This window comes from Carcharodon carcharias, chromosome 13 (assembly GCF_017639515.1).
Source record: "Carcharodon carcharias isolate sCarCar2 chromosome 13, sCarCar2.pri, whole genome shotgun sequence".
Lineage (NCBI taxonomy): Eukaryota > Metazoa > Chordata > Chondrichthyes > Lamniformes > Lamnidae > Carcharodon > Carcharodon carcharias.
The window spans coordinates 16042333-16068589 of record NC_054479.1 but is presented as its reverse complement, the minus strand read 5'-3'; the positions used below and the strand labels follow the sequence as shown (position 1 = coordinate 16068589).

Here is a 26257-nt window from a genome sequence, read left to right as displayed (position 1 = left end):
AGTCTAATTGTGGCGTTATAACACTTTACATATGTCCTCATGTTTAAAAAAAAAAGCCTCAAAACTTATAACTGTGAACAATGAGCAGGGACAAAAAAACAAAGACAAATACTGGGTGGGCTGCCAGTGAGACTAATGGTATCGTCAAAGAGAAGAGGGAGGAGAAATTTTTGGAGATTCTTGAAGGTTGGGGAAAGATGACAAGGCAAAGTAATCAGGGAAGGGCATTCCAGAGGACTGGAGCATAGCGAGGGAAGGATTAACCTCTGATAGTGGAGCTGGGAGCAAGTATCTGGATCAAAAGAATAAAGCAGATGACAGCTCAGGGGGATTGCTGAGATAGGGCGGACACCCACTGAGTTAGTTGGAGAAGAACAGCCATTGAAGCAATAACATTTCAAAGCAAAAGCAAAACTGTGACTCCTGCTTATTCATTAAAATGTGCTGATAACCAGTATCTGCTTTCGAATTGTTGTTAAAAGTGTAGTCTCAAAGAAGACCAGCAGATGCAGTTGGTTGTCATGGTGATTTTAGTGCCTTTGGCGGGAATAATTCACGCTCAGTTCCTTGTGATGTTAAGATACCACCAAAAAAATGGAGGCAGCGAGCTAGTCCTGACATCATAAAATTTGTCCTCTAGGGCAATTTTTTTAAGGGCAGTTACACCAATGATAAAGGAACACCTGGTGGGAAATAGGCAGTTTCCTGCATTTACGTTCCCGATTTCCCTTCCTGTACAAATTAGCTGATTGACGGCCCTCCCATTGCTGCTGTTTATTCTGTGTTTGTAATGAGCTTCTTTTGAACATGTTTTAAGGTTAAATAAAATCTGACCTTTAATGTGAAACAAATCACGAGTGTGATTAAAATAACGCAGCAGAAAGTAGATTCTCCTAGCTAACCGATTCCAAAATACCGCAGGGGCTGGAAACCTGAGATAAAAGCAGGATGTGGTAGAAACACTCAGCAAGTCAGGCAGCATCTGTGGAGAGGGAAACATGGAGTTAACATTTCAAGTCAGTGACGTTTGGCAGAAGACAGATGATAAATTACCAAACATATCTATGAATATTAAATAGCAAAGGCAAATAGCAGATTCACTTTAGCCTATAATTAGCAATCTTTCCACAAAATATAGAAAACAATAATGCAAACAGTCATAGCAAAGCTGGACCTGAAGATGAGAGTTCACTAATAACCTCCCATAGAGCGAGCCAGTCCCACTCCAGAAACCTAAACGCACAATCTAGGCTGAGAAGGTGCTGCACTGCCAGAGGCACCATCTTTTGGGTGAGACGTTTAACTGAAGCACAGTCTGCCCTGTCAGCTGGACCTGAAAGATCCCATGACACCATTTCAAGCAGGATCAAATGAGTTCTCCCTGGTGTCCGAGCTGATATTCATCCCTCAACAAACATCACTGGAAATGGATTCTCTTGTTATTTTCTACATGCTGTTTGTGGGAGGTTGCTGTGTGCTAACTGGCTGCCACATTTCCTGCATTATAACAGTCACTGAACTTCAAAAATAATTCATTAGCTGTGAAGTGCCTTGGACCATCCCGAAGTCATGAAAGATGCTATATAAATGCAAGGTCTTTCTTTCTTGCACTGAAGTACCAGTTGAATCAAGTCATGGACTGAATTTTAGGGCTCTGTCAATCGGGAACCAAGGGGCTGGGGCCTGAAAATTAAGCAGCCGGCCAGCACACTGGCTTCCCGATCCCCTTCCTGATGTCGGGCATTTTTACTGATGTGTGTTCGAGGCTTGGGAAGGCTGTCCACCTGTCCAGCCTTAACAGCCTTGTTAAGCTTGGTGATGGAGGCTGACTGGGAATTTTCCAGTTGGCCTCCAGTTTCCCGTTGCCATTATGGGGCAGATCAACTGCTTTGGGGCCAACGCTCGAGGCAGGGCCACCTGCCTCCCTGGGTGGGGGTGCAGTCAAAGGCCCTCCCGGAGATGGACTCCTTTCCTCAATCTCATTGGTGACCTGGCTGCTTTTTGTACTTTTCTAATTAAGGTTTTTTATAAAGTGGCTGAGAGGGCTTCTTGTAGAGGCGTCCTTTCAGTTACTAACCTTGCACTGAAGCTGGGAGTGTCTCTGAAGCTGGAAGGATGCTGATTGGCGCTCCAGTGTCAAGAGCCCACACTCTGCCCTTAATTGGTCAGGGAACCGATCTCCATGCTAATTAAGCACTCACCCACATGAAAATCTTGACTCTAATCAGTTTCCTACCAGAGACAGGTTTGGGACCCGAAAACAGTAGGGACTCCTGATATCCACCTCCGTGGGGAAAATCAGGCCCATGGTGTGGGACTCACTTGAGATTGGATAGATCATGGATCAACCTTGGGGTAGGTAATGGGTCAGTTCCATGTATAGAATTACACCCACAAACCGAGCTATAAGCTACAATTTAACACGATATTTATTATTCACAAATACAGAATCCTTGAGGAGGTCAGTGCAGTGCCATGCACCATTACCACACAGTCCATTTTTGTAATTCATTTCTGATTGCTTGGGGCAGTGGCACTACTACTATTTATTAAGAGTTTATTCATTGAAACACCCTCCTATTTTGATAGGAAAAAAAAGACTAAATAATGTGTTATTTTATAAGATCTGCCAAAGGAAATGTGAAAGCACTATAGCACCAAACTGTTTCAGGAGCATTCAGCACAAGGATAATGGGAGACAACTCAGCCAATTTAATTGGCAGGGTATTTACTTAAAGGACGGCATAAAATAAAACTTTTCTCCCTGTACTCTCTGGCGTGTTACTTATTCACTTAACAATACTGAATAGGTGAAGTTTTAGAGAATGTGTTAGCGATGAAGGAACGGCTACCTGGGATGAGCACCCATCCTAGAGGGTTGTACGGACATATGAGCTGAGGGTGAGGTTTCACAGCAGGTGACAAAAGAGAGAGCATTCATCAGTCTGATTCACACACAAGTCCCAGAGGTGAAAGGATAGTGCGCTAATCACCGAGGCCCATGATTAATGATGTGACAGGCAGCTTCCTGATCACTTAATGGGCAAATGCATCACCCAGCATGGCACTGAGCTAATCAGAGATGTAATGACACAGTCTTGATCCCTCATGCCCACTGGGTTAATGAATCTCACTTAGGGTGGTGGCAGAGGGTTTGCAGAAAGGTGAGGGGGTATTCTGGCCTTTGGGACAGTAATGGGGAATGGTAAGGGGGAGGAGAAATCACCCTAAAGCTCATGTTTCTGATTACAGTACTCCTAATGGAATGTGTCTGCATGAGAATGCCATGTGCAGAAAGGATTGGACTCAGATGTTATATCAGTCACATTAATATCGATAGCCACTCATTGTCCAGCCTCGCACATCAATAATGACTATTTTGGCAGCAAGGATGGTCAATATCTGGAGCCCAGCAAGAGTCAATGTCTTTCAGATAGAAGGCTTGAGAATACTGGGGTGGAACCTCACAATCTGCCAGTGCTCCTTGCGCTGGCTTAGACTATTGAATAGACTGTAGCTCACCAAGTTCTGCATCTGTTGTATTAAGTTAAATTCCTTACATAGCAAAGATTAAAAGTATTTCCCGAAAGTAAATGAGTCCTTTCTACCATCACAACAAACCTTCTGAGCTCCGTGAGAAATTCTAGCTCATGGAAATAGACGCTTGAGTTATTGGAGGAGGAAGAAAAAGAGATACAGTTCCAGAGGACCTACCAAGTGGAGATATCTTAGTATGATTAGATTTATATTGGGATTGAGATGGAGATTGGGAAGTCACAAAGCAGTGTTTTATCTTTAAGTAAGGCAAACTTTAAAGGGTAGTTTTCCAGTTCTCAGAACTTCACATTTGACAACTATTGACACAAAAACCACTTTGCAGAGGTACTCATTTGCAGGGCACCTAACCTGCATGGGATAAAAACAGAAATTGCTGAAATAACTCATCAGATGGAGAGAAAAGCAGGGTTAATGTTTCAGGTCAATGGCCTTCATCAGAACTGGAAAAAGTTAGAGATGTAATAGGTTTTGAGCAAGGGGTGGGTGGGACAAGGGCAAAAGAGAGTACTGTGATAGGGGTGGAAGACAGGAGAGGTTGAATGACAGAAGAGTTAGTTATGAGGCCGTAGTACTTGAAAATTGTCTCCACAACTTACGTGATCGGGCATCATATGACTAGATGTCACATAATTGAATATCACCAGATGTTGCGCAGCCAGACATTATGCAATCAAACCTCTGGAAATACATCCAGTGAGAGTTGGCAACCCTAACATGGGGTAGAATCTTGCTGAGGGATTGGAGTTCTTGCCTGCCCACTGGGGGGCTGGTGAGAGACCCATGTTGCCTCTTTTTGGGAAGACCCGCTGAACCACAAACCAATGAGGCAGTGGAGAGGCCACCAGCTGGCCTTCTCCTGGAATCAGGGCCCCGGGAGTGGAAGCCTCGCCTACTGACATTTGCTAGCCAATCAGTGACCAGTAGTTCTTGTGCTTAGCAGCGCACAGAGGAGATGGTGGCTGCTGCAGGAACAAACACCTACTGGAGTCCCAGGATTGCAGAGCGACCCATCTCACAGGTAAGTAATGTGGCGGGGAGGGAGAGGGTGTTGGTTTTGTGGGATGGTGGTTGGTTTCGCCGAGCGGTGGTCAGTTTCGCCGAGCGGTGGTCAGTTTCGCTGGGCGGTTGTCGGTTTCACCGGGTGGTGGTCGGTTTCACTGGGTGCTGGTCGGTTTCGCTGGATGGTGGTCAGTTTCGCCGGGTGGTGGTCGGTTTTGCCGGGCAATGGTTGGTTTCGCCGGGTGGTGGTCGGTTTGGCCGGGTGGTGGTCGGTTTGTGGGGTGGTGGTTGGTTTTGCCGGGTGGTGGTTGGTTTGTGGGGTGGTGGTTGGTTTCGCTGGGTGCTGGTCGGTTTCGCCGGGTGGTGGCCAGTTTCACCGGGCATTGGTCAGTTTTGCTGGGTGGTGGTCAGTTTTGCCGGGTGGTGGTTGGTTTTGGTGGGTGGTGGTCAGTTTCGCCGGGCGGTGGTTGGTTTTGTGGGGTGGTGGTTGGTATCGCCGGATGGTGGTCAGTTTCGCCAGGTGGTGGTCGGTTTCGCCAGGTGGTGGTCAGTTTCACCGGGCGGTGGTCGGTTTCGCCAGGTGGTGGTTGGTTTTGCCGGGTGGTGGTTGGTTTTGCCGCGTGGTGATTGGTTTTGCTGGGTGGTGGTCGGTTTCGCCGGGTGGTGGTCGATTTCGCCAGGTGGTGGTTGCAGGGCAACGTGTATAGGGAGGTTGGCAGCAAAGATGGTCAGGTATTTCTCAGTGACCTCTCCCTTCCCGATGTTGAGTCCCTCAGTCAGGGACTCGGTGCCTTTGATTGAGGGATCCCTCCCCTGGGAAGTGACAAGCTGTCTGCCTGGTTTTAGCTGTCATACAGGCTGCATGGCGACAGGCCCGCCTGCAGCTGGGCCAATCCCAGTGGCGGTGGGTAAGGGCCTCACTAGGAGGCGGGGCGGGAAGTTCGACCACGTGCCTTACCGCCAGTACTTAATTCTGGCTGAGGCAGGAAGGCGGTGGGGGAACTGCCTAATTACATGGCCTTCCTGTCTCCAAGCCCTCCACCAACAAGAGCAGAAGATTCCACCCATGAAGTGCTCAGATAATACCCCTCTGATAGAGAAAAAGACTGAATAAATAACACAAGATCTGCCAAAGGAGATGTGAAAACATTATAGCATTCTTGGCGTTTTGAGTGAGGTAATGATAGAGAGTAGGGCAATACACTGAATATGGATTACCTGCTCCACAGGTGTTTTTACCTCCCAGAAGAACAGTGTGCACTAAACAAGCTAGAAGTTGATCCCTGGTGGACCTATTTGAACACAGCTAAGAGATCCTAGACTTCTTTAACCTCCCCACTACTCACACAGTGGCTGAGACATGGCTGCCTGTTAGATCCATGTTTTCTTGACATTCCCTCGCCTGACACGATAGGAGTGTGACAATTTACGACACACTGCTTAACCCTTTCTCGCCTGATGGCCAGGTCAACTCTGGCTCCTGTTTCCTGCAAGAAGCTCAGAGTGGCCTGCATTGTGGCCTGGCTTTGAAGATTAATCCGTAACAAATCTACACTTCACAGTCCTGTTTAAGTTTGAAATTGTTCTGTAATTGGCTAGTTAAATTAGAGAGTAAAATCTGTGAGACAGAGATTGCATGCTTTTCTGGTCGTCATGGGGAGTAAGTCACTGAGTGGAGAATCTGCTCTATTTTCTGGCTCAGTATCAGCAATGAGCATTCCATGTGAGGGCGATCAACTCTTATTGGATGTATTCCAAGAGGTTTGATCAAATGATTCCTGGCCCTCAAAATCAGATGATATTTGATCATTTGACATCTAGTCATGTGATTTTTTTTTGGAGACAATTTTCAAATGCTATTGTATTTATATGTTCGTATGTATTTATCTCCTAAAGGTTGGGTCCCCTGTAATTCGGAATCTCTGCTTATTGTTTTTGTGCCAATAGTTGTCGAATGTGAAGGCCATGTACCTGGAAAGCCACCCTTCAATTGTTGCCTTACTTAAAGATAAAAACCTACTTTTTGGCTCCCTAATCTCTCTCTCTCAAACCCAGTATCAAATTTAGTCATATTACGATCTGTTCCCTACTCGGTGGGGGGGTGGGGGTGGGGGGGGTCCTCTGAAAGTGTATCTCTTTTCTATCCTCTTCCTTATTATGCATTTCTTGGAAGATGAGCAGAACATTTCAGGTTAAAAGTACATTAGAGTCTGGAGTACAGGCACCTTCCATTTGGCCCATCCTGCCTATCTGACTTCCACCATTCCAGCTGTAATGTTATCTGATTTCCAGCAAAGTAATTGCTACGTTACTATTTCCAATGCCAATCATCAGCCGTAGCTTGGTGATAACACTCCCAGCTCTAAGGTGATGGGGTCAAATTCCTTACCGGTGCCTTACTTAAAGATAAAGCCCCGATTTGCCACTCTCCCATCTCCTGTTTTCAAATGGGGTATTAAACCAAGGCCTTGCCTGCCCTCTCAAGGTCTGAAGTAGAGCTCGGGGAGTTCTCCCCAGTGTCCTGGCCAATACTTATCCTTCAACCAAAATCATTTAAACCAAACTTACCTGATCATTACCAAATTGCTGTTTGTCAGAACTTGCTGTGTGCAAATGGACTGCTGTGTCTCCTACATAACAACAATGATTACACTTCAAATATACTTGAAGGGGGAGGGGATGGCATGGACCACTAATCCAGAAGTCCGGGCTAACACTGAGGCCACAGGTTCAAATCCCACACTGGCAACTGGTGGAATTTAAAATCAATTAATAAAATCTGGAATTGGAAGCGAGGGAAAGTTCTTCCCCCCATCTTGGGGGGCCGCACTGCCATTCTACATGGGCGGGGCAGTTAAGGCCCGCCCATTGTGACGCTTGCCTGGAAGCGCTGAGCGCTCCCTGTGCGGGCAGGAGGGAGGGGGAGGATTCCCTGAGTCGGGGCCTGTGCTCTTTTGCGCACGTGTACACGATAGAGTGCAGAAATCTCCCTAAGGCACAGAGGTGCCTCAGGGACATCAGTTTGACATTTAAAACCTGAAATGAAGCATTTAAAAACTTTTAAAACATGTCCCCTCATGTGACACTGTCACATGAGCTGGGACATGTCAAAAGATTATTTTAAAAATTTTAACTGAATTTTAAAACCCTTCATGAAACCTCATCCCGCCCCTGGATGAGGTTTCATGAAAAATGCGAAGGCTGCCTGGGCTCTTCACTTGCCCCCCACCCCCCCCCACCTAACCTTAGGGTTGGACAGGTAGCTCGTTTAATCGCTTTAATTAGTTTTTAACGGGCCTTAATAGGCCTTTGACAGTCCAAAGGGTGCGCAGGTGAGTTGGCTGCCCGCCCGCCGAACTGAAGATCTAAATGACGCGCGGTGACATCGGGAAGTCCGTCTGACATCACCGTGCGTTATTTCATGCGTCGGCGAGCAGGCCCCACCCCTGCTCATCGACCGGAAAACTCAGCCCCTAGTCTCAGTAATGGTGACCATGAAACCATCATGGATTGTTTGAAAGGCCCATCTGGTAGGGAATAAAATCCGCTGCCCTTACCTGGTCTTGGCCTACATGTGATGCCAGACCCATAGCAACGCAATTGCCTCTTAACTGCCTTCTGAAATGGCCTAGCAAGTCTCTCAGTTCAAGGGCAATTAGGGATGGGCAACAAATATTGGCTTTGCCAGTGATGCCCACGTCCCATGAAAGGATGAAGTACCTCATTGGCTGTAAAGTACTTTGGGATGTCCTGAGGTTAGGAACAGTGCTATATCAATGCAAGTCCTTCTTATTTATATCTGGTGCTCATGGTAATTATGATCTTCTGGCAATCTTATGTAAGAAATTGAAAGAGGCTTTTGTATTGTATGTGGAGGAATTTTGAGGTCCCAAGCCAGATATATTCTGGGGTGAGGGACCTTTTAAGAATGCGTTTTCCATTATTCTCTCTCCCAAGTCACTCTGAATTCCACTGGTTCCACGGTCATATTTGTAAAAGCCACATCACTTCCAGAATCAGTTCCAGGCCCATGGCTTCTTGACTCAGTGCATCCACCCAAGGCCCCAGGGCTTTTCCCTTACCGCCTGGTTCCTCACCCTCATCCCCACCCTGCGCTGAACTCTGGGGGAAAGTGGCCCGCTTAGTCATGGAGTGGAGCTGAACCATATCCCCCACCAGTCTGTGGATGGTAACAGAGCTGAATTTACCAAACACAGCAGTGGTGCTTGCTTCCCGAGCTTGACTTTTCCGAGTTTTTTCTCCTGGGCTCTTCACAGCAGTGCTTGCAGGGGATATGAATCCTGAATTCTGGGAGACTGCTGGACAAACTGGACCATTGGCTGCCCCATTCCCAGTTTAGGTACAGAGACTGTCCACTGCCCGAATCGCAGAATAGACGGGAATATCTCAACTTTATCATGGTGGTTTTTAACTTTCACCAAAGACATATTTTTGCTGCTGCTCTGAGAAAAATGGCTGCCCTTGTGTAAGATCATGGACGGTTTTGTTTTGTGGACTCCTGGTAATGGGGAACTAGGTTGACACTGCCCCAGATTCATTACAATTACCAGCTTCACTAAGCAAAGACGGTGGGCTGGATTACCCTCTTGGAGGTGGGGTGGGAGTCAAGAAAATAGAGGGTGAGCCACGGGCTGTTGGTGGTGGGGTGGGTGGGGGGTGCTGGGCTGCTGGGAAGAGGGTGGGTAACCCTCTCCACACAGGCTGGCAATCAATTAGTCCAATTAAGGCCCCACTTTGGAGCCATTTTGCAACAGTGCTGGTATTTTCCTGCTGTCAGAGCTGCCCACTGCCAAGTGCCAAGACCATCGACTCACTCAAGAGGGGCTCCCTGTGGCTGGCTGGTGGGCCAACAGAGCAAAAGGATTCATGCTGTAAAGATGGGGCTACAGGTCATTCACTAGCCCTCCAGAGGGGTTTCCCCTCTATACTGATATCTCTACTGGTTTATTTCATTAATTCTAAGCACCAGGGGTGCCTCCATGTTGAAGCGCCCTCATGTTTTCCTACCTGCTTCAGCAGCACATACCTCTCTTAGTGGGGCTGCCACCCTGACATTGCTGTGGGCCCTCTGACTGGGCCTGTAGCCTTGACAGCCTTCCCATAGTCCCTTAACTGGCAAATGCAGCGGCCAATTAAAAGGCCACCTCCTGAAGGGTTATGCTGACAGATGTGCTGATGACATGGACGGGCTTGGGACCTCCATATGGCCCTGATGTCATGTTTACAATGCCCAGCAGGAAGTGCAGCTTAGAGTTTTGAAACCCATTCGGTTTTCAGTACGGCACCCAGACTCCAATAGCTTTTTGGATTGTGGTGGACTGATATCAAACCATTTCTAACTTGGTCAAAAGCTTGGTTTCTGTTTGTTGTGAGAGGTGGCCGAGTTGGTACTATTGATAGAGGTGATCAGTAGACACTTCTTGGGTGGAAACTTAGAGTTTATTTACTAGGAACTCAGCAGCAACTGCATGTGTGCTTTCAGCTCAAACTCTATCTCTACATTACTAACTACTGAGATAGGCCACGCTACTCTCCTATCAGGTACTAAATTTCATGTGATCTTCCTTAACAAGCTTTATTCTCAAAGGTATATTACACACTAAATAAAACCATAATTACTACATCCCTCCTCCTTTACTCAGATATACATATATTTACAAGTACAAATTTCTCAAGACAACAAATTATTTACACTGGGCAGGGAATTTACAAGTTCAGTCTTTCAGGTGGTTTCCTGGTACATGTGGAATGTCGCAGCTCCACAACCTCAGATCCTTTGTCAGGAACCTGCTTTTCTGGAGTTTCCTGAGCACTTGCAGCTCTGTATCCTCAACCCTTACAGGAACATTAGACATTTCAGTCCTGGGTTGAGTATTCTCAACAAGAAACACTGACCCAGTCGTGAACGCTGGTGCAATCAATTCTTGGTGATCCGTTTCTCATTTCCCTAAATGGTCCACATGTCTCCATATGACCTGGCCTTCCACCTCCACGTGCTAAGACAGAGGTCCAGTCACTGCACTTATTTCACCTGGTAACCACTTTGGTCCTTCTCCGAAGTTCTTCACATATACCGTCTCTCCCATGGTAAATTTCCTCTCACGACTATACCAGTTGTGTCTAGTTTTCAGGTTTCCCTGACTCCTTTCCACCTTCCCCTCTAAATTCGGCATCATTAAGCTCAGTCTTGTCCTGAGACAGTGTTTCAACAATAACTCCACAGGTGTGACACCTGTTGTTGTGTGAGGGATGGTCCTATAATGGGAAAGAAAACGTGCTAGCTTGGTTGCTAAGGAATCGCCAGTTAGTGTTTTCATGCCTGCCTTGAACATTTGAATGGCCCTTTCGGCCAGTCCGTTTGAGAAAGGGTGGTACGGTGGGGTTTTTAATAAGTGATACCGTTGAGGCTGATAAACCGTTGAAAGTCAGCACTCGTAAATGCCGTGCCATTATCGGAAACAACTACTTCTGGTCGGCTGTGAATGGCAAACCTTTGACGTAGTTTCTCAATTGTAGCAGTCGACGTTGGTGACTTCACCTCATATATGTCCGTCCATTTTGAACGGGCATCGATAATGAGCAGAAACATTGTTCCCAAGAAAGGCCCCACATAGTCAATGTGTTACCGCACCCAAGGTCTACCTGGCCACTCCCAAGGATGTAACAGAGCTGTGGATGGCAATTTTTGCAGTAGCTGACATTGCACACAATTCTTCAATAAACTGTCTATTTCGGCACCCATCCTTGGCTATCATAGATAACAACGTGTTATGGCCTTCATTCGGGATATTCCTGGATGTGCATTTGTAGTTCAATTAAAAGTGACTCCCTTCCCTTTGGAGGATCTATCACTCGTGCTCCCCACAATAAGATGCCAGCCTGGCTGGTTATTTCATGTCTTCTGTTGAAGTACAGTTTCATTTTGTCAGATAAGGGCTCCTGTGACCAACCGTGAAGCACTTGTTCTCAAATTTGAGATAGGACGGGGTCCCGACTTGTCCAGTCTCTGATCTGTCCAGCACAAACCAGTGAGGAATCTAAGAAACTTAACAATAAAACAAGTTCCTGTGGAACCGGGACGTGCTCATCATTTCCTTGAGAAGGCAAACGACTAAGCGCATCGGCGTTTGCGATTTGAATGCCAAGCTTATATATGAAAGTGTATTCGTACGCTACCAGAATTAAAGCCCATCATTGTATTCTTGCTGAGGCTATGGGTGGTATAGCCTTGTCCTCACTGAACAATTCTAGCAATGGTTTGTGGTCTGAAACAATTGTAAAATGGCGGCTGTGTACACACTAGTGAAATTTCTTGATGCTAAAGATGATGGACAGGCCTCCTTTTTCTATCTGCGACCATCCCTTTTTTGCTGCGGTGAGCATTCTTCATTCATAACCTATAGGCTGTTCTGTGCCATCGTCCATCTGATGGGAGGGCACTGCTCCCTCGTAGGGGGATGCGTCACATGTCAACACCAATTCTTTTTTCTGGTCATAATACTCTAATAGGTTGGACAAGTGTAACAATTGTTTCACCTTCACAGAAAGAACTGGGGCGCCTCCCAAGACCAACATTAGTTCTTAATGAGTAGAGAATGCAGGGGGCCCAGCACTGTAGACAATTTGGGTAAGAACCACCCATAATAGTTGACCATTCCTAGGAATGAATCGAGCTCTGAGGTGTCCTTTGGTGCAGGTGCCTCTCTTATGGCTCTCACTTTCTCCTCAACTGGGTGGAGACCCTGTGAATCTACCCAGTGACTTACCTTCCTTGCTTGGAACGTGCACTTTTCTTTTTTTAACTGCATTCCAGCCTACAAGAAACGTTTTAAGACTTCTTCTAAGTTTGCTAAATGCTCTGTTTCAGTGAATTCTGTCACCAATATGCTATCTAAATAGACAACAACTGGGGGCTGTCCCTGCAGTAAGTTTTCCATTGTTCTCTGAAAGAGGGTACAAGCTGAGGAGACACTGAAAGGCAATCGAGTTTATTGGTACAAACCTTTGTGGGTATTAATTATGACAAGTTCCCGGGAGGCATTATCTAACTCTAGTTGTTGATAAGCATGATTCATATTGAGCTCTGTGTAGGTGGTTCCACTTGCCAGCTTGGATTACAGGTCTTCAGTGTTTGGGCTGGGGTGCCTGCCAAGCGGAGGTTACTTCATTAACCGTCAATTTGTAGTCTCCACAAATTCGGATGCTTTGGTTGGGTTTAAGGATGGGGACTGTGGGCACAGCCCATTCTGAGAACTGCTCAGGTTGTATAACTCGCAGCTTCTCCAGTCTGTCTTGCTCGGTGTTGACTTTTTCTCAGTGCACATGGTACTAGTCTCACCTTTGTGAATCGAGGGGTTGCTTCCGGATCCACATGACTTTTTGCCTGCAGCCCCTAGATTTTCCCAAGTTCATCCTTAAAGATTGCGAAGTAGCTCTCGTAACCCACTTGCTCGCCACTGGAAAATTTCAGCCCATTCTAACTCAATCTCCTTTAACCAGTTTCACCCCAGGAGGCTTGGCTCCTCGCCATCTGCTGATTGGCTTCCATAATGGACATTTACTCTGCTTATTCCTTTGACTTGAATGTCTTCACCTGTGTGTGTGTTTAAGTTGGCAGTGGTTTCTTCTAAACTTAGTCGATGTTCACCATTGGTTCACATATTCGAAGGTGTGTCCCCCAATTATTGTAGAGGAAGCTCCCATGTCCACTTCCATTCTAACAGGTCTGCCATTTCCTTTCATTGCTACAACTTTCAGATTAAACAACGAGTAAATGTCTGAATTTGTTGTTTTAGGCTCTTCTACATTATGGATTTCATTGGGCTCCTCCTTTTGTTTATGAGCCTGCTTGAGCCTTTCCTTGCAGTTTCTCATTATATGTCCATTTCTGTGACAATAATAGCATTAGGTTTTTTTAAACTGCCAATCGTTAAAAGACTGCTTGTTTCCACCTCTGTTAAAATTATTCTTTGATTTTGCTGCTAAGTTATTTTTTCTTCAGCTAGCCTGGGGGCTGTTTCCCGCTTCTCGGTAGAGTCTTGCATTTTTGCACCCTTTTCAGCTGGTGGGGGGGGGCGCTGTTTCCCACCCGATGTGGAGGACGGCGCCGTTTTGCACGGCCTGTTTGCTTTTGAAACTCTTACTGCGCTTTCCATGGTCAGCGCTATCTCCAGCGTCTTCTTGAAATCCAAATTCAGTTTGGACAATAATTTCTTCTGAATAGCGTCTTCATTCACACTACACCCTAAACGATCTCTGAGCATGTCGTTTTAGCGATGTACCAAACGCACAATGCTCTGTTAACTGCTTCAAATTTGCCACATTAACACGCAGCTGCCTCACTTGGGGGCTCTGTTTCCTGAATTAAACTTGAACCTTTGCATTGTTACCGAGGGCAATGTCCCCTCACGAGGTCCACCAATTCATCAAAATTTTTCAAATCTGGGGCACTGGGTGCTGTCAAACTTTGAATTAAGCCGTAGGTTTTATTCCCGCATGTACTTAAGAGGATCGCTCGCCTCTTCTCTTCCCCCGTAATCTGGTTCGCTTGAAAAAAGAACATGAGGCGTTCAATGTAATGAGACCAATTGTCCTTGGCTGGATTGAAAGGATTAATTCTTTCAAGTTTTGGCATTTTGAGAGGGGTTATCTTCTATAATCTAATGGAGCTTTCTACTTACAATCACTGGGTGAGGTACAGTGCCGATTTCCATTCACTTGATAGCTTCTGTTAAACTTGTTCTATCCTCGTCACTAGCTTGTTGTGAGCGGTGGCCAAGTTGATACTATTGATAGAGTTGATCAGCAGACGCTTCTTGGGTGAAAACTTAAAGTTTATTTACAAGGAACTCAGCAATAACTACATGTGCGCTTTCAACTCATTATCTATCTATCTCTACACTACTAACTACTGAGGTAGCCCATGCTATTCCCTACTGGGTACTGAAGATCATGTGATCTTGCTGAACAAGCATTATTCTTAATAGAATATTACACACTAAATAAAACCATAATTAGTGCACTATTTCACTTTTTTTTACAGCTTCTGTGTCCTACAGTATCTGCAAAAAGTGAGCTTGGTTGGGTATTTAAGCTGGATAATTGTGGAAAGCTGAGGGTTGTGCAGATCGCCAATGTATTGTGAAAAAAAATAGTGCAAGAAAATTTTTTTCGACAGTGACTCAGATTGTGAGAGTCCAGATCTCTCACTGCTTTGCAAAGTGACTGGACTCGTGTCAGTTTTTGGAACGATTGTAAGTTCCTTCATCAGTTGCTCTTATCATTTTTTATAACACTGTTGTGCAGATTGATTCACCCTTGAACAAGCTAGGTTTTAATTCCTTTTAAGATTCAGGAAGAGCAGGGAAATTGGGTGAAAAATCCAGAGCGTTGGATGCCTTCTAGCAAACTTTGTTGATTTTTAACCACGGTTTCTGGCTTGTGAGAGTGAGCCATCAGCCTTCCTACTCTCAATTAAACTGTTTACAAACCCCATCCTACATGCGCACTCTCATCCACCCACCCTTACACAGTCAGTTAGTGTATTCTGACTCTGGGAGTAGTATTATGGTCACATTACTAGTAAAGCAGCTTATTAAGGTCAGACATTCAATCTGGTGATTGCAGCAATATTTTCATAACTATGAACTTGCAATGTGATATTTGAAATATTTTAAGTGTGTATTAATCATTAAAACAGCCTGTGACTATCACCTCTGGGAACTGGAGGTGAAAGGAGAGTTTTCCAATAGAATCCTCTGTTTGAAGCGTTGTCTGTTGGCTGAAATCTTATGCGGAATAAGTCTGGATTGTCTCAGTGCAGTCCCTAGATTTCATAGCACAAATCTATTCTCCATTTGCCACTAAATTACCATTCCTGCTTAGACAGGAGAAGAGGTTGAAGATGTTGTTGTTGTTGGAGGTGTTTTTCTGAGATAAGAGTTACTGTGCATTGTTTGTGGGTGTTGAGGGAGCATCTGACCCATACTTTGCCTGTTATAGAACGTTGTGGTGTCTTAGAGTCACTTTGGCACAGAAGGAGGCCATTCAGCCCGTTGGGTTCATTCTGGTTCTCTGTTGAACAATTCAGTCAGTCCCTGCTCCAACCTTGCAGCCCTTCAGGTTTATTTCTCTCAAGTATCCATCCAACTTTCTTTCGAAATTATTGATGATCTCCGCTTCCACTATTCTTGGAGGCAGCGAGTTCCAGACCATTACCACTCGTTGTGTAAAAAAAAAGTTCTTCCTCATATCCCCCTCTGCACCTGTTGCCCCAAAACATTAAATCTGTGTTCCCCAGTCCTTGTACCTTCAGCTGAATGGAAACAATTTTACTTTGTCTACCTTATCAAAACCTGTCATAACCTTGTATACGCTATCATTGCTCCCAGCTTCTCCAGCCTAACCTAGCTGGGAGTGATTGATGAAAAACACTGGATTCCCAAACCTGAGAGCATTTTACGTGTCAAAGGGAACATCCATCACCTAAGCGGCAACAAATTCGAAGAAAGCAAAGGCTAATTCATAACCTCTCGTGACCTTGTCACCAATGAGTTAGTCAATCATTCTCAGCTAAGATGTTTTATCCTGCCCCATAATTCATTATTAGCTTTGATATTATAGTTAAAAGTTATTCCTGGCATTTGAAGTGAAATGTTTGCATATTTTCCAATATCACAGCGCATGAGCTGTAGGCTTCCAAAATCGCTTGCGCTTGCAATTTTCACGAATTTATCAGTAACCTAATGAAGAAACTTCCTTTTATGTAGCACCTTTCATGTCCTCAGCATGTCCTGAAGTATTTCGCAGCCACTCAAGTACTTCTAATGTACAGTATAATGACTCTTTTAATGTAGGCATCTATGGCAATCAGTTTGTGCGCAGCAATAGCTCACAAAAGTGAGATAAATGACCAATCTGTTTTGGAAGCATTGATAAATATTGGTCTGGACCAGCAAGTTGCACTCTTTAGTTCTTCTGGGAATAGTTCTGCTGGATCTTTTACATCTACCTGAGAGCGAAGATGGGACCAAAGAATTAACCAGTTTTGATCAAGTGAAAATTAACTGAGTGCTACCCCTTTATCCCACTCTTGCCTTTTGGTAATGGAAGTGTGTAGTTGAACAACATAACCCAGAAGGATTGGGGCTGGCTGGTATGATCTCTATTGAATGCTTTGCCAATGTTCATCAGGCTCACACAAGAAGAATAGCCACTTAATCAAGTTAGCGACGAGTAGCTGGTTCTCTCAAGTTGTCATTCTCATACTAACGACATCAGTTGTTGTCCTCATGGAGGAGGAAGAATATTGGTGAGGGGGATGGGTTCATGGGGGTAGGAAGAATTGATCCCTAACATGTTTAATCTGTAAATCGAGCAGCTACAATTCCATCAACTGGAGTGAAAAATTATGTGAACAGAATAACTTCCATGGGCAAAAGCAGCTGGAACTTAATGTGGATTGAAGAAAATTATTTATCTTTGGTGTCAGCTGTGACTCAGTTGGTAGCACTCTCCACCAAGTCAGAAGGTTTTGGGTTCAATTCCCACTCGAGGAAATGAGCACAAAAATCAAGGCTGACACTCCAGTGCAGTACTGAGTGAGTGGTGCAGATGTACAAACATACGAATCAGGAGCAGGGGTAGGCCAGTTGGCCCCTCAAGCCATTCAGAAAGATGATTGACTCCCTTGTCAATCAAGAATCTGTACTATTCAACCTTAAGGATAGCCAATGACCCTGCCTCCACCACTCTCTGGGGAAGAGAGTTCCACAGATTCAAGACCCTCAGAGGAAACAAATTCTCTTCACCTCCATCTTAAATGGGAGACCTCTTGCTTTTAAACTGTGTCCCCTAGAACTTGTCTCTCATTCTGCAGGTGCCAGTATTAAAGGAACATATATCTTGGAGGGTTGTGGGGTTGGAGGAGATGGAGATAGGGAGAGGCGAGGCCGTGGGGGGAATGAAAACAATACAAAAAGCAATTGAAAGCAGGAATCCCCTCTGATTCTTTTTCTCTCCTTTATCCAGGCTGCTGCAGTCAGGCGTAATGTCGTACTGCAGCCATGGCTCAGATCAGCAAACTCACTACAGACTGGTGCATTAACATGGGCTGTATAGCCCAGTGCCACACTGGGCTATACATTTAGCCACCAAAGCATTGAGGTGTTTATTAAAAACAGGTTATTTCTCCCATCTAAAGTAACATCCATTGTATCGGATATGGGAGACTGCAGCTTTTATTCATTAGTGGCACGCTCAAAATATTAGCAACAAAGCTATAATCAACAGACCGTTGCTGGCATTTCTGGCATAGTATCCTGGAAGGACCAATATCTGTCTTCAGCAATGAATTCTTTTGTGATTGCGAGTCATTCATACAACAATATTTAAGTCCATATATGTTAGTGCATATGGTTAAAGAAGAAATCAGCACGAGATCCTTTGAATCTCTTGTTCTTTTTTAAGCACTGCATTATTCTGGAAATACCATTGACAATTAATACAGAAAGGAGCACCAGCTAATCTTGTGGCACTGCATCTTTCACACGTATAGTATAGATTGTTCTAATAATCCAAAAATGCAGCTGGAATTATTCAGATCTGTGGTGGTGAAGTCTTTAAATGACAATGCTTGATCAAACTCAAGACTTTAGAGTGGAGAAAGCTGCTCAATGTTTAACATGATTTCCGACAGGTATTACATTTCTTTTTCACCCAGCTTCTCCATAAAAAACAAGATTTGGAACCTAAATTTTGAGTGAAATTTTACAGTGTGAATAATTTTTCTGAACTGATTCAAGGTGTTGGGGTGAAATTCCTCCCTCCACCACTTTAGCAATGTCATTGACCAACTTAAAATAAACAAGCAAATGCCTTCACTAAGATAGTAAAAAAAAATTGACCCAAATCTTTTAACAATGGATCACATATAGTAGTACAGCAGAATTGACTCAGGGAAGACTCTCCTCAAACTCTCAACTTGAGCATTTTGGACCGTAATATCCCACCAGATGGGATGGGCAGTAAATTCATGGCCAAAGAATTTTTCTGAATTCAGACTCATGGTATGAAATCAGTAATACCTACTTGAAGACCGCATGCTTATAGTGCAGGACCTCAGTATAAACAGAGGCATAGACCTGTCGAGCTGAAATGGCGATTTCTGTATCCAAAATGCTCAAGTTGAGAGTTGGAGGAGAGTATAGTGCAGGACCTCAGTAAGGTTGTAAAAGGGTGGATGGAAGACAAGGCAACCAAAAATTAGTGGCTAACTTAGTCTGACTAAGGTTGGGTTAGAAAAGCATGATAACACTATGAGAGGGAGAGCAGACTCCGGGTGATAAGATTACATTGTTTTCCAGGTCCTGGGGGAGGATAAACTAGAGAAGGAGGTGCTAAGAAATGTAGTGCATTGTACTAAAGAACAAAAACAAGCTGTTTCAGCTCAACGGGTCTATGATACTGTTTGTACTCCTCACAAAATTACTTCTTCAACTAAACTCATCAGCATATCCTTCTATTCCTTTCTCCCTCTCGTATTTATCTAGCTTCTCCTTAAATGCATCTATGTTATTCACCTCAACTACTCCTTGTGGTAATGGCATATCTCCGTATTTTCCTGTTGGATTTCTTCGTGACTATTTTATACTGCTTTTTTAAAATTATTTGTTCATGGGGTGTGGGTGTCGCTGGCTAGGCCAGCATTTATTGCCCATCCCTAATTGCTCTTGTTCAGAGGGCACTTAAGTGTCAATTACATTGCTGTGGGTCTGGAGTCACATGTAGGGCAGACCAGGTAAGTTAAGGATGGCAGATTTCCATCCCTAAAGGACGTCAGTGAACCAGGTGGGTTTTTACAACAATTGGCAATGGTTTCATGGTCATCATCAGACTTTTAATTCCAGATTCATGGAATTTGAACCCGGGTCTCTAGAGCATTAACCTGGTTCTCTGGAATACTCGCCCAATGGCAATACCACTAGTGCTGGTTTTGCATGTAAGCGGAAATATCTTACCCATGTCTACCCTATCAAACACCCCTATAATCTTACAGATTTTTAAATCAGATTATCCCTCAGTCTTCTCAGTTCTGGTATCATTCTAGCAAGGTGTTTTTGCACCTTCTCCTGTATCTCTACAAACATTTCACAATATAGAGACCAGAATTATTCACTGTATTCCAAGTGTGGTCTAACCAAGGTTCTATACAAGTTAAGAATAATTTTCCACTTTTCAATAGTAACCCTCTATAAATGAATCCCAGTGTTTTTTTTTGATTATATTTTAATGGTCTTATTAATCTGTGTTGCTACTGTTAATAATTTATGTAACTGTATGCCCACATCCCTCTGTTCCTCTTTCCTAACTAGATATTTATTTTTCAAGAGCATGTGACCTCCTTATTTTTCCTATCAAAATATACTACCTCAGACTTGTCATTATTGAAGTTAATTTGCCATTTACATGGCCATTCTGCAATTAATGTCTTCCTATGTTTTCCTTATATTAAATTGAGTATTCAGGAAGGATGAAGATATATTTGGATATATGGCGACTGTAAAAGTGTTCTCTTCCACTGCTGGTAAATTAGGCTATACTCAACAATATTCAGGCAGTAATATTTATGGTTTAGACCAAAGCAAATGCTATACCAACTGTTGAACTGTTGAAAATAGTCATTAGCAGCTGAGGTTAACAATTGACCATGGAACTTCAGTATTCAAAATAGATACTAATAGGTATACTATGTATGGAAAAGGGCTTGTAGCTTGCTCATTCTTACTTCACACCAGCTGGTTAGTGTCATGTGTTTATTTTGAAGGGTAGGCTGAGGAAGGGGAGGGGACATTTTTAATGATCTAAGTATGGAATGACTGTGCTGAGGAATGGAACATTGATCCCATTTTAGTGTCGATGTCAGCATAAACCCTCTCCATCAATCTACCAATAGGCCTTCATCTCACCTTCCAAAGAGCGCCCCATGTGAACTATTGATTTCTGAGCTTCCAATCAGTGCTTCTCTCTGGCACTCTAGGGTTAGCCGATCTTACCATTTCCTTGCAGCTGGCAGGAGGATAGGACTTCAATACAGGCTGAATACAAACACAAGTCCCAGAGTTCAACCATTCATTTAAAATTATTTCCAAAGACAACCTCAGAGACGGTTAACTGACATTGCATTGTCTACTGGATGCTCAATTTTGTAATGCAAGCGTCTGGCACACATAAGGTTAATGTGTGACTGAATACAATATCACCCTCACAGTGATGTAAGAGAGCACATAACCCATATCCAAGGTCAGTCTAGTGTTGGACAGAGCCGTGTGCATCAGCAAGCATGGAGACAGCTCCGACCTTGTACCCTTTATTGTATATTTGTAAATAGTTCTAAGAGTTAATAAACCTTACAGTTAACCTAAATATGACTACGAAGACATCTTCAGGCCTAACGCACTGTGTCCAGTGCCCTACAACACATTTAAGGTGAAGTTCCGTCTAAACCCACCCCCTGCTTTTTGTTATCTTGATTTCGCTACATCCAGGAATCCTATATCAGTATAGAATTGCAAATACAATTAATTTCTTTGTATTTAATTTGTGCCTGTGCCTCATGCTGAGTACTTTATCAATCAGTTCAAGGTTCAGCCATCTGCCCAAGGTGAGGAGCCCAAAGGCCTTCTCTGGATTCTGGATGAAGAGGTGTTAGTTCAAGGTTCCAATGATGCTGTTGTCCTCGATCGCCTTTGTTCCTATTTTGAGAAGAAGGGAACAGAAAAAGGAGGTAATGATAGAAAAAACTAACCGGTGTGGTTTGTAAAGTTTACTCAAGGAGTTGTGTGGGAGACTGCAGCTCTGATATGTTATTTTAATTAGCGCACTCAAGAGATCAGTTGCAAAGGTATTAGTGATTATAGATTAGTGATGGCTTATTGAGCACAGTATCTGGGAAGTTACATTGTCTATCTTCAGTTATGTATCTCTTGTAAAATCTACTAAATCAATGATAGATTAATGCTGATGTCAGTGCAAGCAGCTAATGAAGAAATCAACACTGATATTTGCTTAGATGTTCCTGGTTGAGTACTTAAACCATTAGATCTTTAGAACACCTGCCTCTCACCCTGAGAACTTATCACATAAATTCCTGTCCTAATCCTACAATGAAGTGATTTGAAGCAACTGTTAACGTACTCTGTTTGTTAAGGTATTCATGTTCCTGCAACAGAGATCATGCACAAAAATGTGTATCCATGGCCTTTGCTCTTTGGCCGAAGTTCCCACCAATCCCAGAGCTACAACAGAGAGGAAGGGCTTAAGTCAGAAGTCTGGAGTCTTTGACAATTTTACTCTTGAGATTGGCTGATGGGAGAAGCATGAAACCCTTCAGAAGTCACCTGCTTTGTTCTTGCATTCTTTCTGCCAGAACAAAAGAACATGCATTTATTTAGCACCTTTAACATCCTTCTGATGTTCCAAAGTGGTTCACAGCGAACAGAATGTGGTCACTGCCGTAATATGGATGAGGACAGCAGCCAATTTGCACACACCAAATAGAAATGAGCTAAATGACCAGATAATGGCACAACTTTAAAAAGGGTGGGTGAGCAAGGAGACCTTGGTATCTGTGTTTGTAAATTCTTAAAGGTGACATGGCAAGTTGATAAGGTGGTTATAAAAACATATGATTTACTTGGGTTTATAAATGGAGGAATGGAATATAAAAGTCATGAGATCATGCTAGACTTTCATAAATCATTCATTAGGCCGAAGCTGGAGTGGACAATTATGCCACCACACTTCAGAAAAGATATAAGGCACTTAGAAAGGCTACAGAGGAGATTTACCAATTACTCAGAGACTTTTTGTGGGCTTATTAGCAGCGATTTCCACTAATCCATCGTCTGGTCAGTACGGCGCCCTCTATAAATGTAGTAACCATAGTTTTTATTTCGTGTGTAATATACCTTTAAGAATAATGCTTGTTAAAGAAGATCACATGATCTTTAGCACCCAATAGGACAGTAGTGTGGGCTACCTCAGTTGTTCGTAGTATAGAGATAGAGTTCGAGTTGAAAGCACACATATAGTTGCTGCTGAGTTCCTTGTAAATAAACTTTAAGTTTCCACCCAAGAAGTGTCCACTGGTCAACTCTATCAACAGCACCAACTTGGCCACCACTCATAACAATAGAGAATTTTAAAGGTTATTTAATTATTCACGGGATTTGGGTGTCACTGGCTGGGCTGCAATTTATTGCCTTTCCCTAAATGCTCTTGAGAAGGTGGTGGTGAGCTGCCTTCTTGAACCACTGCAGTCCATGTGGCGTAGGTACTTTCACAGTGCTGTTAGGGAGTGAGTCCCAGAATTTTTACCCAGCAACACTAAAGGAACAGCGATATAGTTCCAAGTCAGGATGGTGAGTGGCTTGGAGGGGAACTTGCAGGTGGTGATGTTCACATGCTTCTGCTGCCCTTTCCTTCTAGGTTGTAGAGGTTGTGGGTTTGGAAGGTGCTGTTGAAGGAGCCTTGGTGAGTTGCTGCAGTGCATCTTGTAGATGGTACACACTGCTGCTACTGTGCATCGGGGTGAAGGAAGTGAATTTTGATGGTGGTGGATGGGGTGCCAATCAAGCTGGCTGCTTTGACCTGGATGGTGTCAAGCTTCTTGAGTGTTGTTGGAGCTGCACTCATCCAGTCAAGAGGAGAGTATTCCATCACACTCCTGACTTGTGCCTTGCAGATGGTGGACAGGCTTTTGGGAGTCAGGAGGTGAATTACTCGCTGCAAAATTCCTAGCCTCTGACCTGCTCTTGTTTGTAGCCACAGTATTTATATGGCTAGTCCAGTTCAGCTTTTGGTCAGTCATAACCCCCAGAATATTGATAGTGAATCTATAGTGTTTGTGAACAGGACAAGAAACAGTGAACTCTTCAGCGAATCAGATTGAAGTATTTGCACCAAGACATGCAGACTTCCAACCAGGAAATAAAAACAGGAAATTTAAATTACATTTAAATCATGTACAGGAAACAATATAAATAAATATGGGATTAGGGGAGAGGGCCATTAAATTGACCATTAAATTTTTATAATACTGTATTTTCTTAGATATCCATTTGGAGAGCCTTTAGAGTGGGAATTACTTTTCCTCTGTCACCCCCCACCCCCCCACCTTTCCCCTTGTGTTTCCTTCATCTAAATCTTCTGGGATGTAATCTTGCATTGAGATTTATTTTAGTTCTTGGGGCTTCAGTATTACGATCCCAGTGGAATCCATAAAACAAAGTAACTAAATTTACCAAATGACCCCCAAATGAAGAAATTACCAGCAAGATTTCACTTTCTGTAACTTTTACTTTAATGCGAATCAGAATCAACGTCAATTAAACACAAATTAACAGGCATATCACAATCTGAATAAACTATAAATTATACATGGAGTAGGATAGCAGGTACAGCAAGGACTAGCTCATAGAGTTAGACACTCAGCTTGTTGACTGTCTTCCCTCTCTCCCGCTCCTCTTTTTCCTTTTTCTGTGCCACATGATCTCTGTATTTTAACTTCCTTCCTGTTGGTATTGCTTCCAGGTCCAGGGTCATAAGGCCACAAGGACCAGTATTTCGTATTATCAAAATATTATAATTGATCCCTTTAAAGTGACACAAACTCTTATAAGTCCTTTTCAAGCGTTTTTTACAAACAATTACAAAATCCCCAAACCTTTTAGGGGAAACGATCAGCCAAGCTGACCCTGGTTGTAGGTGCATGTGAGTTGACACTGGGTGATGGTAGTGATGAGCTACAATCCTGAGCATTGCTATTGCAATTTTTCCTTACAGTTACTGCTTCTGAGTCTAAGGCTGTCACATCCAGATTGTTTAACACCAATTGACTAAAGCTTAAGGTTCCCCCTGTCTGTGATTGATCAATGATTTTGTGCTCGCAGAGAAACAGCCAGTGAGGAGATGTGAGCAGGAGCAGCAGTTTGTGATTGCCCACCGGCTTGGCACAGACCCTGTGAGGTATGACCTGACGGGCTGGATCAATAAAGCCAAGCAGAACCTGTCGCTAGAGAATGCCAGCCAGCTGCTGCAGGAATCAAGAATGTAAGTGTTCTCGCCTGATGGAGAAGACCACCTGTAAGATCCAGAAGTTAAAACAAGTACCGGCTGAGTCTTTCAAGCCATCCAGGTTCCTGGTCTGTACTGAGGCAGCTGACCTTAGCCAGAATGATAGCATGGCTGCAATAATTAGCTTCAGTGTCACTGGGTAAAGAAGGGGAAACGATCAGCCAAGCTGACACTGGTTGTAGGTGCATGTGAGTTGACACTGGGTGATGGTAGTGATGAGCTACGATCCTGCGCTTTGCTATTGAATAGCCTCCCAATATACAAGCCTCACACAGGGACAATGGCCAGTTGAGGCGGGCCTCGTTTTGTGGCCCTTGTGGAACTGTATCCAACAGGATTCTGCAGGAATGAAGTGGCACTATGCCACCAATTCTTGTGCACATTTTACACAGCATCTTGCTATAATTTCAAGGATTTAATATTTCAGGGCTGTCCATTTTGCTTTTAAGGGCTGATTTTTTTCTCCTGGGGATAATTTCTCTGGCACACCATACTTCCATTCCCTGCGAAGGCCATGCCAAAGAAATCTCCCTCATTCTCTTTTGGCACCAGTATTGACAAAACAGTATTAGAGAATAGTAGAATCGTACAGCACTGGAGGAGGTGATTTGATTCTAGTCTGTGCTGGGTCTTTTGAAGAGTAATCCAGTTAGTTACAATCCCCACCACCACCCCTTCCCTTCTTCAAATGCCTACAAAGTTTTCCCCTTTAAGCACTTATCCAGTTCCCACTATTCAATCTGTATCCACCACCCTATCAGGCACTGTATTGATAACAGATACTAAAGCAATTATGAGAGACTATGCTTGCAATTATTAAAAATAAATCAATTCCCCCTGCTCCCTGGAGTTCAACATTCACTTAACCAACCTGAGTGCACTTTATGAATTGATAGAACTTGCCATGGGGAGACAGCCCGTCCTAGCAATGGGAGAAATGACACCTGCATTAATTCATTCGTACCTGCCATAGAATCCACAAGTACTTCTATGCCAGGTACCTATAGAGGTTTTTTTGTGCAGATTAAAGGCCCTTCTACCTTGCCCCATGTCTCTTAACTTAACCAGCACTGTGTTAGGATGCGCACTATTGGCCCTGGACTTCTGTGGAGCGGCAATCAGAGTTGGAATGCCACTCCTGTCCAAGTTTCTTAGCTTAAAATCCTCTTTCTCAGCCCACCTTCCGGCTCAGGCCGGACGAGAACTGTCCAGTGCAGTGGGTTCCTGAGGCCTTGTGTTGAGGGCTGGAGAGCTTGAGGTAAGGAAGCCACGCCCCTTTTTTTTTTACAGCACCCGCTGCTGTAAAGCAGGGAAGCTTAAAGGTCCAGCCATTTTGAGCAGCCAGGGAATCGGTAGGTTTGTAAGGTAAGGTGATGATAGAGGTGTTCAAAATCATGAATGGGCTGGATAGTGTAGATAGGGAGAAACTGTTCCCGCTCGTCAAGGGATCAAGGATGAGAGAGGGCACAGGTTTAAAGTGATTTGGAAAAGAAGCAAATGTCATGCGAGAAAAGACTTTTTCACACAGTAGACAATTGGAGTCTGG

At 44.0% G+C, this 26257-nt stretch overlaps 1 protein-coding gene across 4 annotated transcripts in view; it reads left to right on the top strand.

Moving 5' to 3' along the window:
- LOC121286299 (unconventional myosin-XVIIIb-like) overlaps nt 1–26257 on the top strand; it is a 341286-nt gene that overhangs the window by 127266 nt on the left and 187763 nt on the right. For all 4 annotated transcript variants that reach the window (XM_041203361.1, XM_041203360.1, XM_041203359.1 and 1 more), the window contains exons 15-16: nt 21214–21361; nt 24528–24687. In XM_041203361.1, coding sequence (XP_041059295.1) covers nt 21214–21361; nt 24528–24687 — 308 coding nt within the window. The remainder of the gene's footprint in view (nt 1–21213; nt 21362–24527; nt 24688–26257) is intronic.